The 15,105-nt window shown below is 44.2% G+C and overlaps 1 protein-coding gene across 1 annotated transcript in view; it reads right to left on the bottom strand.

Annotated features, from left to right (window-relative positions):
• Positions 1-481: 481 nt before the first annotated feature.
• jcada (junctional cadherin 5 associated a) overlaps positions 482-15,105 on the bottom strand; it is a gene marked incomplete in the record, with an annotated part of 22,766 nt that continues 8,142 nt past the window's right edge. The window contains 3 exon segments of the mRNA XM_078096969.1: positions 482-2,561; positions 3,011-6,522; positions 12,259-13,185. Coding sequence (XP_077953095.1) covers positions 2,527-2,561; positions 3,011-6,522; positions 12,259-13,185 — 4,474 coding nt within the window.

Genomic DNA, 15,105 nt, shown 5'->3' with positions numbered 1-15,105 from the left:
ATGCAAAAGGTTAATAAGTGTTCACGGAGATTGTTCTGTCTATGAACATATGCATATGTCCATATCTATGTGTATACACATTCCTATAGACATACCCATACACACATATGAACACCGATAAACATAGATATACTATTAGCGTACATATATACACATACGTAGATACTTATACACACATACACAGATTACGAATCACTATATATATAGAATTTGGCTTTCACTGACTTCAGAGAGGTTGAAATGTTTTTTAGGAAGGGTGGATCCTTTTAGTATAATACAACTATGAAGGGATCTCTCTATGCAAATATGAACGATTCATGATTGGAAATTAGTAATAGTGGCAAAAAATGTGATTAGGGTTTTTTCTGACATTCATTGTTACTACATCACCTTTGTTCATTATTACAAAACATGACTGTTGAAAGTTTCTTGTTGCATACGATAATATAAATGTATTAATGTAACAAAATCAGAGACAAAATGCATCATGCAGACTTTTATTTATGAATAGTCTGCAGTACTGTACAATAGCACAAACATGTCCCTATTTCTGATCATTGTCACTGCCAATGATCAGTTAAAATATAGACAAATATTGTGCCTCCAAAAACATTTCCCTTTTTACAATAATCTAAAAATACCATGTTCTGTTTTAAATATGTAGCATAACCTTTTGAAAATAAAATATACATTATATGAAATATAACAGTTGTTTATTAGAGTCTACATAGTACCAAATGCAATTATATGCTAATAACACCTTCTCTCTGATTTCTAATGCATTTGAATTCTTTGCATGCACATAAGAAAAAGAAAAAAAGATGCAACGCGCATACAAAAGAAGCTGTACATACTTCAGTATGAAAATAGAAGATATCAAAGCAAGATATGCACCAATAGTCTATATCATGGTACAAAGAACTTGCAGTACAAAAAAAAGTACGAGAACGGTCGTAACACATTACCTGGAACACAGAGTACACAGGGTACTGGCTTGGCAACAGGACAAAGACAAAAACCTTGCACACAGATTAAACTCCAGTAGAGCTACTGCTACGCACGTCTACAACCAGATCCAACAACAAATACTGGATCAGCGTGACAGGGTCAAACAAGCAGATCCAGAAGTTACAGTTTTACCTTTGAGTTTTGGTATTACACCCAGTAAATGTAGATGTCCAATGCATAGCGTAATGTTTGGTTTGGTATGTTTTTAGATTTCTTGTATTGCTACCCCGTAAGTGAGGCGAGTGTAAAACAAATGGCCCGTTATGCCCACAACACACAAAAGCACTGATAAAGTATTGGAACTGATACTCTCACTAGTATTCCAACAGAAATGTTCTGTAAAGCATTCATATTTTGCTTCTTCGGCTAGACGCTAATAATACCATTGTTATTATTGCCAAAACAACTTTAAATGTTTTCTTCAAGGTAACACAAATCCCCGCAGTCTAGTTTAAACGACGTATGACACACAGATAAAGTTCTCCACTGAAACAGTGTGTACAAGGCACACTGCAATCAATATAGCTACATCTATTGTTTCCTGCACACACAAAAAATCACATCTGAAATCATTGTGAACAAATCAAAACTCCACGGCTAAGTATAGACTTCTGCTGAGGCCACAAAATATATTTTTTTGTTCTTCAACAGTGTTAAGGACGAACGATTGACACTTAAATGCACAATTTCCACTACTGATGCGGAGACTGGCAGTGCGAAGAACGGGATGAGTGTAATCTAATCTAATCTAATCTAATTTAAATGAGATCAGCTACTTGTTACACAAATCATGTCACAAATGTCCCGTGTACGACCACTATATTGCTCTTATATAAAACCATTCAAGGACCACAGTGTTTCTCATTGCAATGCTCTTTGAGTACATTCTCTATAACAGAAATATTATAATAATGAATAGGGGCTTTAATTAGTAATAATACACCCAAAGACTACACTTAAAAATAAACCTAGTCTTTTCTTGACATGGATAAGAAAATATACAATTTTTTCAGCAATTAAATTACTTAAATTGATTATTATATTCTTATTAAAATCTAATAACTCTGTCTTATTTACATTTGGTGTAGATTAATACTGATTGTAATGCAATACTGTTCTCTTCTTGTTTTGATTTATCCTCTTACATTTTCTGAGCAGAAGCACTTTTACATTCATTTTCATTACCCGGGCTCGAGAAGGAGACCAAGTGCAAATGGGAATAATGACATGCATTTTTCCAAAAGCGAAGCGAAGGTGACGCAATTTCAAATGCAGGAAGTCAACTTGGTGGAAAGTTGAAAGGTTGAAAAGCCCAGGACAATTGGCACCGGCGGTGCTATTATTTTGCTGTAGAAATGCTCTCGCAACACCAGGACAGTATTTGAAAAGTGATGCGTAACAATATTGAAGTGATGACGGCTGACTAAGCCACAAGGTGAGATGAAAGCCTTTGTTGTTAGAAAAAGCTGTTAACTTGATAAAGACAGATTTCCACAGCGCCAAAGGCAGTGTAAGAGGTTACACTCTTTCAACTTGACTGGGGTCGTAGGATTCTGAATAGAAAAGAGAAGAAAGAAAAGGTAAGAAAACACAATCAAAACAAGTCAAAGCGATATCATTGGCCTTTAGAAAATGGGATATTAGAGGTACCTTTTGACATTTAACTTGTTAGAACTCAAGAATGCACTTTTTGCTCAACTGGCTGACTACTACTCACTTTCGAACCACTTCTGTATACTTGGTTTTCACACCTAATGTGCACCATAACCGAGTGCACATGAAAAATATTTGAGGCAACTTTTCAACTCACAAATGTATTGTTTAACGGATATTCTGGATGGACTGACAGACATGCTAAAGGTGGTGTGTGTACAGAATAATCTACCTCTAGAATTCCCATGTTTACACTGCTAACACCCATACATTATACTAATGATTCTGCTTCTCTTTGAAGGCAAAATAAAAGAACAAATGGTTAATCTTTTAGTTCATTCGTACTCACCTGATACAGAGAGGATCTCCTCATCCCCCTTGTTCGAGGGCCCACAGGTCCCGGTGCTGTAGCTGAGAGGCAGTGTTATTTCTCTCTTGGGAACACTGCGAGGTTTAGGAAAAAGAGCAGGTTTCTGCAGCTTGGTGCGCTGCTTTGGTTTGGGCAATTTCTGTGCCACAGCATCTTCGGTTGCCTTACTGACCTCTGATGTATTCTGTCCATCTCTCACTGTCTCCAAAGACCTTACTTTGTCGTGCTCTACAGTTTTAGGCTCAACTTCACTGTTTGACTCTGCTGTTTTTAATTCAACGTCTACTTTATTACTCTCTTCATTTCCAGCTTTTAGTGCAATCTCAACTTTAATCTCTTCCGCCCTCTCTTCTCCTCTTTGCTCTTCCTCACATATTGCTTCATTCGCCTCTCCTTTAGATTTACAATCATCTTTAGGATCTCCCAACTTGTCATGTGTTTCATGTGCAGTCTCATGCTCAACTGGGTTCTCCTCCCCCTTCCTTCGTTCTTCTGTTTTTTTATCATTTTCCTCAAACCGTTGCTCGAGAACTTCCTCCCTTGTGACTTCCTGAGGTTCACCCTCCTGTCTGTCACCATCCCTCTCCTCGGAATCAACTTCTCCTCTGAAGTCTGAACCTTTGAGGCTGAGGCGTCTTATTCGAGACACTGAATCCAGCTCTTTCAGACGGGCTATTCTGTCTGGGATTGACTTGCCCAGAGATGTAGCCAATGAAACAGCAGAAGAGGTTAGCATATCTTGCAAGGATTCGATTAGTTTGCATGCTCCACCTCGCCCCCTCCTCTGCACACTGCACAGACTTAGTGCTAACTTGTCATCAGGTGCGATGGGCAGGGATAGGGGAAGCGTATGAGGTGGAACCTCGGGCAGGTCGGCGACCACCCCAAGAGACTGAATCTCAGTGCCTTCACCATTGCTGTGGTTGGTGTTGTGCTTTTGTCTATCTCCTTTCACGTGGTCTACTGATTCTGTCCCCTTCTCTGTCTGTGCTCCGAAAACAATTGAGGATTCAGCTTCGACTTGCTCACACTCTTCTATCACCGGCTGTGTCTCTTCGCCTTTGCTGTGTAGTTTCTCAACTACATAGGTATCCATATCATCTTGGTTTTCAGCCACACCCAATGAATCCACTGGAACAGCTATACCCAGGATTCTGGCAGCCCTCTGCTCGATTGACTCATTTTCAGGGATACCTTTTGCATATTTGACCTCATACAGGTTGCTGAGGTCCTCTGTCGGTAAAGAACTGGCTTTCTCCCGAATCAGTAAGTTCGCCAGGTGCTTATCTGCCATAGTAGAGTCTTTCTTGTAAATTAGAGGCTCAGAGATGGCATATCTCCCATTGCCATCATCCCCCTGTAACACAAAAGAAACCTCCCTGGTCAGCCTGGTGATATGTGATGATCCCTCTTTCTGAGGTGATCTGCTGCTTTCACTCCTAGTTCTACAAATGGTTAAATTCACCTCACCCCTGAATGGTGGAAAATTGTTTGATTTAAGCATTCTCTCAGTTTCTGCCTCAGCTTGAAATTCTTTATTTGAATTATGCTCGGGGCTACCACTATTTTTAACAAGTGTTGTCCTGCTCTCCCATGATTGCTGCACTGACTCACTACACTCCTTATGATCAAGTGGAGATGGGACTGAGAGAGACCGCTGCATTGGTTCTCCAGGGCCACCAGGAGTCTCTGTGTAGACAGTTAACCCCACATCCTTCAGAAGAGACTCCTGAGGGACTGGAATGTCCTGCCTATAGAGCCTATTTGGCTCATTCTGTAGAGTTAGTGAAGGCAGGAGACCACAGACTGAGTTGGAAATAACGAATAAGTCATTTGTTGAAGGTATGTTGTTGGCCTGTGGTTTGGAGAAAGCACTCTTAATGTCCATTGAGCCTAAATCAGAGGTAGAAGCTAAGGACGTGGATTTGACTTTTAAAGTGTTAGGGTTTTCTATGTGCATTGGTGGACGACTGATTGCTTCCCTGCATGGTTTTAGACTAGCAGTGAAATGAGCTGCTGACTGAAACCGGTCTGATCTCTTCTTTGCCACATGTAAATCGTCTATGCACTGACCCACATTGGGTCTTTTGCTGATTGTGTCTTCCATCTCCTTATTGATGGTCTCTAGTTCACCAATAGCATCACAGGGTCGGCGGTTCACTGGCTTTAAAAGAAATTGACCAAAGGTCACTTGCTCAGCAGTTTCAGCAGGATTGGAGTTACTCTTCCTGGGACACGATGGTTGCTCTGCTTGATTCCAGGCATTTTCTTCCCAGTAGTCTTGTTGGCTGGTTTCGAGGCTGAGACGGGAGAATGCGCTGTTGCTGGAGGGATGAAGGTTTTTCTGGCCTGCCATGGGGTAACCATAGGAAGAGCTTTTTGCTGGCCCAACAACACTATCTATGTTTGCTTCTGAGAGAGATTGAACAGGCTCTTGTCCCCAAGGAGGACTCTGGGATTCTGGACTTTTCACCTCTGTTGAAGGTGAGCCCGTCTGGGTTTCCTGATTACGGTACTGGTTTCCAGGCCAAGACCCGGCATAGCGCAACTCTTTATCTTGCCTTGCTTGAAGTGCCCAGGCATCGATTATCTCCTTCCTTAGAGGAGCCCTCTTGTAGTTCCTCATTGAGGATGTGTTGCTGGTGTACAAATTTGAGTAATGGGGTTTTATGGGCATCTCATTCACCGACTTGCTCCGCACGTTGTGGCTCTCTTTGAGGCCTACAGCAAAAGTGTCTGTGTTGGTGACGGTCAGACTTGGTATTGTCTCATTGTTGTTCTGATCTGCTGCTACGTCTTTGCTGATGTTGATTGGTGTGTGAACAGGGACAGATACAAGGCAGAATATGGTCTCACTCACTCTTCTTTTAGTGTTCTCTGGCCCTGAATCTGGGACAATTTTCTTCACTTGGGTGATGGTTTCTGCAAAGACTTTATCTGAGTTGGACCCCTGACGAGAACAACTTATTGATAATGGGGCTTGGAAGGCCGAAGAGGGAGATGAAGAGGGACGTTGTTTTTTGGGATATCTGTTGCAATTTTGGTCAGTTGCTGGGAAGTTATCGACAGCCTTGTGCAAATCACTGTGCCACCTGGTATTGTCATTGTCGAAGTCGCTAGAAGACGTCTGGTTAGTATCATCGGCCAATTTGGCAGCGATGAAAGGCCCCAATGGTGGGGGCAAAAAGGCACTGTCACTGGATGCAGGCTTCGACACTGTGACACTGGGAAGCTCATTACGGATGTGCCGGATCTTGTCAGCGTCCGTCAGAGAGTTGCCTGCCAAGGCTGAGGAAATATGGCGGATACGGGGGTCATCAAAGGGGATGTATTGAATCCCTCCACCTGGGCGCTCCTGGGTAGTGTACACCGGGTAAAGCTGCTTCATGCTCCTTTCTCTCTGGGGATCGGGCCAGGAACCAGCTGGATGTCTGAACCAGTGAGATCCATCTGGAGCCACATGTATCTGCTGGTACAAATCACCTCTGTATCTAAAAGTAAAAACAACACAGTTTAAGTTTATTAGCAACAATAAATCCAAACAAGCCAAAAGGAAATAGCAAGTGTGAAGACTGAAGGTTTAAAAATGGCTGCTGGTATGTTTGGTATATGTGAACAATCTATGCTTTTCACAGCTCTTTCTTAAATTGAAATAAAGATTTATTTTAGTCCCATGTTTACATTGCAGATCATTACAGACGCTTGAAGACGTCTGACCGTACACACTTGGGAATATTCATGAATGGATAAAAAATAAAAACTATGACTAAATCTATTCTAACTTTCATTAATTAGACGAGACGAACATGTTGGTGGTTGACGAAGTCACAATACTTTTTCCCCCTAAATCCGCACGCACGCTTCGGCGAGTTTGAATGTGGCTTTGTTAGTTTAGCTCAGCTGTCTCGGTTTAGCTGACTGTTAGCAGGCTGAAGCCGCGCTGCTTCACAGAAACATGAAGACCCGTTTAACAGACTGTCGGACATTTCTGCTCTGTTCTCTGGCGACGGCAGGCAGCGTTTCCTCGGTGGATGAGACGGTCCGTCACAAACGCGTCTAACGTAATAAACTCATTGCAGGTTCTGAAGCCTCACACACTTCAACTATAGTTCCCACGCACATCGTGAGAAGACGGTGTTAAACCGTCTCGGCCACCGTACGCTCGTTACTAAGCAACATAAAGGCGCCACACACGTGACAGGTGGAGGCTTTTAATAGAAGTGCGCAGTGCAGGTGAAGGATGTGGCGGCACAGAGCAGGTGGAGGAAAACCCGCAGGACACAAGAGAGAAGAACTGGTCATGAAACCAAAAAATAAACAAAGAGACAAAGAGAAAGAAAATACTGTTGAATGAAAAGTAGGGGTCCAGTTTAAAATGGCTGCTTTATGATGCAGCCAAGAAAATAATGTATTGCACCGATTGTAGGACGTTAAGGTCTCTTTTGTTGAGACAGTGGAAACAATAAAGGACCATGAAGTTTCAAAAGCATTGCAAGTAAACAGACAAAGACAACAAAGTGTTGTGTTTAGATCCCTGGTCCTCATGAAGTTGTTACACCTTTGCCAATATGCGATAAAATGACATATCGCACACTCTCTGAAATCGCATGCAATAATTTTTGCTGCTGCGATATTCATTTTACATATAAATGAACATCACCAACATTTAAGTTGCCTCCCTTTTCCTTGTGGACAGCGGGATACAGAACACAGAGCGGACACCGACACGTGAAGAGAAGCAGGGAACCCAACTAAGCTAACTAAGCTAAAATTTCACCTAAAACAACAACCATCTTCCCAGTCTTTCAACCTGACCTACTGTCGGTTCCTCCGGACTGCTTGTTTGCCTCTTTGTGTCACCGTGTGGTTTATTCCCTGTCTTATTTTGTAGTTTCTGCTTCTTGTCTCCCTGGGTAACTTCACTTCCTGCCTTGTCCTGTCATCCCCTAGGATTGTCTGATTGTTTCCACCTGTGTCCAATCACCTGCACCTCCCTAGTGTATTTAAGCCGTGTGTGTCTCTTGTCACTTGCATCATTGTCGAATGTCCTGGATGTCTCTAGTTTCTGCCTGCCCTTTTTCCCTGGTTCCTTTGTGCGTTTTTGCCCTTTTGCTTTTGGTATACAGTAATCCCTCGTTTATCGCGGGGGTTACGTTCCGAAAATGACCCGCGATAAGTGAAATCCGCGAAATAGAAAACTTTTTTTTTTTTTACAATTAGCAACTATTACATGTATACAAATACAGTGACTCGCGTGTAGGCCGTTTCACTGCTCTTCAGACTGGGCCGCTGCATCCTGACTGCGCTCTGCAGTGTTCTCTTCTTCTGAAGCCCGCGGTGCAGGTGTGTTTGTTCGGGAGAAGAACATAGTGATAGGCAGCTGTTGTCGCTCTTTTTTCTTCTTTGCAAAAAGATCCTTGTACACCGACATGCCACCATCGATTACGTTGGAGAACTGTAATGAACGGCTCGGGAGTGAGTTTTTAGCGAATCAGAATGCAGAGCACAATGCACCAAAAAAAAAAAAAAAGCAATATGAAAATCCGCGAAATAGCGAATCCGCGATAAGTGAACCGCGAAGTGGCGAGGGATCACTGTATTGTAGTGATGGCAAAGTGAAGCTCTCTGAACCAGTGAAGCTTTCCAGCCAATTGTATCGGAAAAAGGTTCATTCATTCAATGCATCGCAAACTCTATCGAGTTATATGTAAGCAATATAATTTAAAATACCAGCAAGTGCTTCCTACTGCATGTGCAGTTCATGGCAGTCATAGGGACTTATGTGAATTGTTTGAATCTGGAATGTGGGAAGTGATTTACAGAGGAAAGGTCAGTGGGGCAGGGATTGTGCTTTTGGACAGGTTTGTTATGACAGGATATTGAGGTGCTTGTGGACACATGGGATGGGGCATGAAATTATTATAGATTTTTATTGAGAAACAAATTTCTCCACAGTATACTATTTCGCCCGCCTTAGAAAAAACGCGCTCACACGGCACGGATGAGGCAGGAATGCTCAAATGATTACGTGCTAATTCAAATAGATGTGGGTACACATGTTTGTGTTTGACCCAATATTTTAGCGGTTCTTCACTCCGTGGAATGTTTGGCTCAGCCAAATATCTGGTGGTCTCCACAATAAAAATAAACATCCATAATTCCACAATACAAATTACAGACTTGGCCTGCCTATTGCCAACCTTGTTAGAGGAAATCAAATTGAAGTGCTCCCACATCTCGGAGCGACCTCTCTTTGCCACAGGTTCCATTGTAAATTTGCTATTTTCTACTACTACTCGCAACAAGACTGACTTTGACAAGCCCGAACCCTGTTTCGATCCCATTGAATCAAATTGAAGCGGTCACGTGACTGTGCGCCAGAACGAAGCTTCAGACCTGACTAATCACGTGATCAGCAGCGAACGAACAGCACCGATACATTTACTTTGCCTTGCACTGGTTCATATTTCGACACAAGCTTCGAAGCAGGAGGGTGAGAGGTAACAACACTAGTATATTGACTATTAAAGTATTTTTGTTTTGAAAGTCTGCGTGTGAGTCCTGCCTTCCCCGCATCCCTGACAGAATGAAGCCACCGCAAAGGGACTCAGCGTAAAACAGACTTTGTATTCGGTCCCAGGAGCTATCAGCTCGCCTGCCTTGAGCTCCGGGACCTCCTCAACCCCAGGAAAAGGAGCCCTGGCAAGAGAAATCAGCGACCACCCGTCCCCGCTGGGCCGCAGCGACCACCCGTCCCCACTGGTCCGCAGCGACCTTCCGTTCCCGCTGGGCAGCAGCGCGCAGCCCCGACCCCGCCACTACCGGCCCCTCGACTCCGGAGGTGTTCCGTGTCCCCTAGTCGGCCATTCCGGAGGTGTTTCATGTCCCCGAGCCGGCCATTCCGGAGGTGTTCCGTGTCCCCGAGCCGGCCATTCCGGAGGTGTTCCGTGTCTCCCAGCAAGCTATGCCGGAGACTTTCAGGGCCCTGCAGTCGGCTGCTGACCGTCTGCCGGCCCCCGGAAGCTCCCCGGTCGTCTGGCCGCCCGCCGGGCCGCCCACCAGAGTTTCCCGGGCGGTCCGACCAACGTCTCTGGTTTCCCTCCCTCCCGCCTCTTGTCCGCTCTCTGCCAGTTTGAGCCGTCTGGAATTCGGCCCTTGAGGGGGGGGTACTGTCCCGGTGTGGTTTATTTAGCCCTGCCTGTTTGGGTTTATTTCCTGTCTTATTTTATAGTTTCTGCTTATTGTCTCCCTGGGTAACTTCACTTCCTGCCTTGTCCGATTGTTTCCACCTGTGTCCAATCACCTGCACCTCCCTATTGTATTTAAGCCGTGTGTGTCTGTCACTTGTCGCGTCATTGTCGAATGTCCTAGATGTTTCTAGTTTCTGCCTGCCTTTTTTCCCTGGTTCCTGTGTGCCTTTTTGCCCCTTGGCCTTTTGCTTTTGGTATATTGACTATTAAAGTCTTTTTGTTTTGAAAGTCTGCGCGTGAGTCATGCCTTCCCCGCATCCCTGACACTTTGGGCGGGAGGAACGCCGTCCTGCGTTAGCGGGACCGGGCCGCACCGTCTCACCGTGCAGCGCGAAGCCCCGCGTTAAACCTCCCTGGCTGCTGCGGCGCCCGCCTTTCCACTGGACACATTTTCTCGAACACGACTGAATCGCACCAAGCCCGATGTTTCGCCCGCTCGGTGTCCCTTGCACTTACTGTTTTATTCATATAGAATATATTTTTTCACATTCAGATTCTTATGTCTAACTGTTCTGACGAATAAAACGTTCTTTGTTCTTTGAAATAGCGTGCTATTATATTGTCATTATGTTATCAGTGGCATAAAATGGTCGGAAAATTTCAATAATATCGCATATCGCAATAAATGTTGGTGCAATAATCGCACAACCAAAATGTGATATAGTGCCAGCCCTACCAAGGTGCAATTCACAAAAGAAAATGTATAAATGTTGTGGCGAAAACGAGCGCACAAAGTGGAATCATGTACAGCCCTTTTTTGCATCTGATGGCAATTATTCATGTGGCAAAGTATAAATGTGCATGAGGGTAATGGATCGGTTGTAAGGAGTGAAAGTCAGCCTGAGCAAGAGGTCTTGTGTCACGGTGTGGTTCACTTCCTGTTATATTTTGTAATTTTCTGCCACTTGTGTCCCCGGGTAACTTCACTTCCTGCCTTGTCATGTCATCCCCTGTGATCGTCTAATAGTTTCCACCTGTGTCCAATCACCTGCACCTCCCTTGTGTATTTAAGCCGTGTGTCTCTTGTGTCACTTGTCGCGTCATTGTCTTTCGTCGTGGATGTTTCTTGTCAATCTTCCTGGATGTTTCTTGGTCCCTGCCTGTATTTTTGCCACGGTTCCTGTGTGCGTTTTTGCCCCTTGGCCTTTGCTTTTGCCTGTTGACTAATAAAGTCTTTTGTTTTCCTGCAAGTCTGCATTTGAGTCCTGCCTTCCACCCGCACCCCTGACAGTCTTGTCTGTTGCGGCTCACCAACATGTTAATTTGTATTCATTGCTTCCATGTTTATCTTGTTTCTTGTTTCATGTATTTTGAAAAGTGAAGGGAGGCTTTAATTATTCATTCAACATGACACTAAATGTTAATGGTAAATGGACTGTACTTGTATAGCGTTTTTCTAGTCTTTCGACCACTCAAAGCGCTTTAACACTCACACGCATTCATACACTGATAACAGGAGAACCATACACAGTGACTCCTGCCCATCAGTAACTAACATTCACACACTGTAGTCGCAGCTACAGGAGCAACGCTGGGGTTAAGTGTCTTGCCCAAGGACACATCGACATGCGGGTTAGCCAGGCCTGCGATCGAACCGCCAACCCTCTGATTGGAGGACGACCGTGCTCCAGACTCACCCACTACACGAACTGTCACCACATCCGAAAACAAATGGATTTAATGGATAGTCAATAAATGCTTTTCAGATGCCTCAGTCTCTCTGAAGACACTTAGCTATACATGCGTACAGCTATCAGTGATGACGGTTTTTGCATTTGTATGCACTAGGGAAGAGTTCTGCACATTACATACAGTAATCTAAAAAAGGTCAATAGTTGGATAATACCCACAGGGAGGACCAAGATGTTATGTGCTTGGTACAAAAGCCAAATCGGTTTGGTATTAAATAGCACAGCTAATATATGTTAACAGGGAGATTATTTTTAAACTTGAGATAAAGAAAATGATGACAAATACCTGTAGTCAACAGCAATTTCGTCATATCCACATCGCCCGTCTCCCATAATAGGAACTCTTTTATATGATGGAGGAGCAATGTATCCTGGGGGTCCAGAGTCCTGTGCAAAATAGTCCAGTTGAGGGTCAACTGTCCTCGATATTGGGAGTGGGGTTCTGTCCCTGGCCTGGAGAATAACTGATTCTCTACCGGACAACATCTCACAGCTTCCCCTGATCTGCTGGTGCATCTCATAAGAGGGAGGTCTGGGGGGTCGTGTGAAGCGAGGCTTTGGTGTCATTGAGAGTTGGTTGGCACTAGCCGGCCTGCCATTCTCCAGCCAGCGGGGTGGCCTATAAAGGTCGTGGTGCGATGGTGGGTGACCGTTGACCCGCCTGAACAGTTCCAGATGGGATGAGTCTATGTCCACATACTGCAGGCTTTCAGGCTGCAACATCCTGGGGAGGGACTGAGATTTGGCTTTGGCCCTGGGATGGACTACCATACCCTCTGGTGTCCTGGCTTGGAGTTGCTCCTGTGCCCAACGCCCACCGTCATACTGTGACAGCTGGCGGCCAAAGTTCATGGCGGGATGCCACTCATCTGTCCCCAAGCTCTGGCACTTCCTCTCATTAGCCATTCTCCAGTGATGTAGAACCGCTTCCCTCTCTCTAGAGCGGACCTGAGCCTGGACATGGGTCTGAGCCTGCACCTGGGCCTGGGCTGCCCAGCGTTGCCTCTCCTGAGCTGCTCTCTGACGCTCCTCTGTAGACAACTCTTGGCCTCTTGCTTGTTGAGCACCCTCCGGCCTGCCGTAACCCTCCTTGCCTCCTCCATAGGTCTTATGGTCAGCGTAGCCCAGCAGCACAGTGAAGTCCTGGCCTCTCCTCCTCCAGTAGGACACATCCTTGGCTTGCGACTGAGGACCTCTGGTGCCATCACAGAACCTTGGAGGAAACACACAAATAAACGCATTGTTATGCTTCAATTAAAGTGATTGTTGGATGGTTGAAAAGTGTCTGAAGCCCCCTGCTCTACACCTTTTCCACATCAGAGCTGGGTTTTTGTTACAATCTTTCTCTTCAAGCTTGTGTTTTGCCATTCTTTACGCAATTACTTCTGCCTTTTCAGAACAGCTATAAATACATTGAGACATGGTCAGACTATGAGTTGCACATTTTTTGTCATATTTGATTTAGAGATATGCCAAAGCAGTGTTGTGTGATATTCACAGCAGTTATGAGCACTTTAAAATATTAAAGTAATCTAGGGATGAAAACACTCAGATACAGTGTACAGGGTAATTAAATGCCAAGAAATTATGTCCCATTGGTAAGAGGCAAATAACCAATAACAGGACAGATGTAAAAAAGAATTCCCACTAGATGGAGACAGATGTCCATGAATAGCAGTGCAGCGTCTGGTAATTAGGATTTTCCATTGGATTGGACCATAGTGAACACATTACACAATGATACACTGTGGCTGGTAGTCCCGAATGTCCTCCAAGATAGATCAGCAATTTAGAGGACGTTTCAACAGTCTGTGTATTGTATGTTTCTTTTGCTGTTAATCTGAGGAAATGAGCAGCATTTCTCTAAACCAGTGTAAAGCTCCTGCTTCATCTCTGGGAGGATCTTTAACGGCAGACCTGATGGGTTACAACAAGAAGCGATGGGTGTCTGAATATAGTCTTATCGTTTCATGCTATTTGTGGAGTGACTGACGACGCAAAGAAGATGCGAGCACGTGCGTACACCCCCTGAAGGCAGAGGCCACTGAGCGTCCTTGACATTTAAATCCATGATCATCACTGGCCAGAGATGGGGGAAGAGAGGCTAGCCATGCCAATTTGCTGAATTCGAGGGCATCTTATGTAAAATGAGTTACCATAATTATCGTAATTGGGTCCAAGTAGCACTGCCTATTAGGGTGCCAAGATAGGCCCGTTCCTTATCAAAACTAAAGCTGCCATAGAAAATAAATTTGGATGAGTGGAAAAAAATTAGAATGTACAAATCCCACAACATATGCCTAAGGAATTCCCACATTCCCAACAGAATGCTCTGATAGCACTGGCAGAGGAGTGACATGAAAATGCAGATTAATAATCTCATAGAATGAAAGAGAAGAGGGAAAAAATAGCTTATTCAATGTAATTTTACTATTTTAAGATGCTCTGTCACTGGCTGGTGGCCAAAAGGGATTAACAGAGCGGAGGAACAGAAAAAGTCACCCGAACGAAGTCTAATTTGTGTTTGGACATAAGAACTGTATTGTCTCAGTTACCACACACTTAACCCTAGAACTGGTGTAAATACACAACCAATCCTATTTTGAGGGAAAAAAAGACTGGAGCCGGGCAATATCTCTGGAAATATTATACAGTCCCTACCCAAGAGGGTTTCAATTGCATAATACCAAACGTGGCTAAATATAGCCTGCCCCCCCCATATACATATTTAAATACACCCTATGTGAATCCTGTATTATTGATAGGGTTTGTATTATGTAAGTAGGTATAGTACTTATAAAACAGTTGAAGTGGGTAAAGCAGGTTTGAGGGCAGAATGGGGAAGGGGGTACCCTGACATATCTAGTAAACAGCAATGGTGTCATGCCGTGCCGATGGGACACAGGTTTTCCCAATAGCTGCTTTGATACAACTCAGAGGTCCCATGTGGCAGATCAAAGCTCCAGCACATACTCTCCCTCTTCTCCTGTCCAAGACTTGATTGGGAAGTGGAGGACGCACGGGAATAGAGCTGAGCTGAACACAAGGGGAAAGACTGAAGCAAGTAACTATAACTATAACTACAGAGGGGGCTGAGCAGCAGTGTTGGGCACTTCCATTTAAGATGGATACA

Source organism: Gasterosteus aculeatus, chromosome 21, assembly GCF_964276395.1.
Source record: "Gasterosteus aculeatus chromosome 21, fGasAcu3.hap1.1, whole genome shotgun sequence".
Classification (NCBI taxonomy): Eukaryota; Metazoa; Chordata; class Actinopteri; order Perciformes; family Gasterosteidae; genus Gasterosteus; species Gasterosteus aculeatus.
This window is presented reverse-complemented; position numbering and strand designations above follow the sequence as displayed.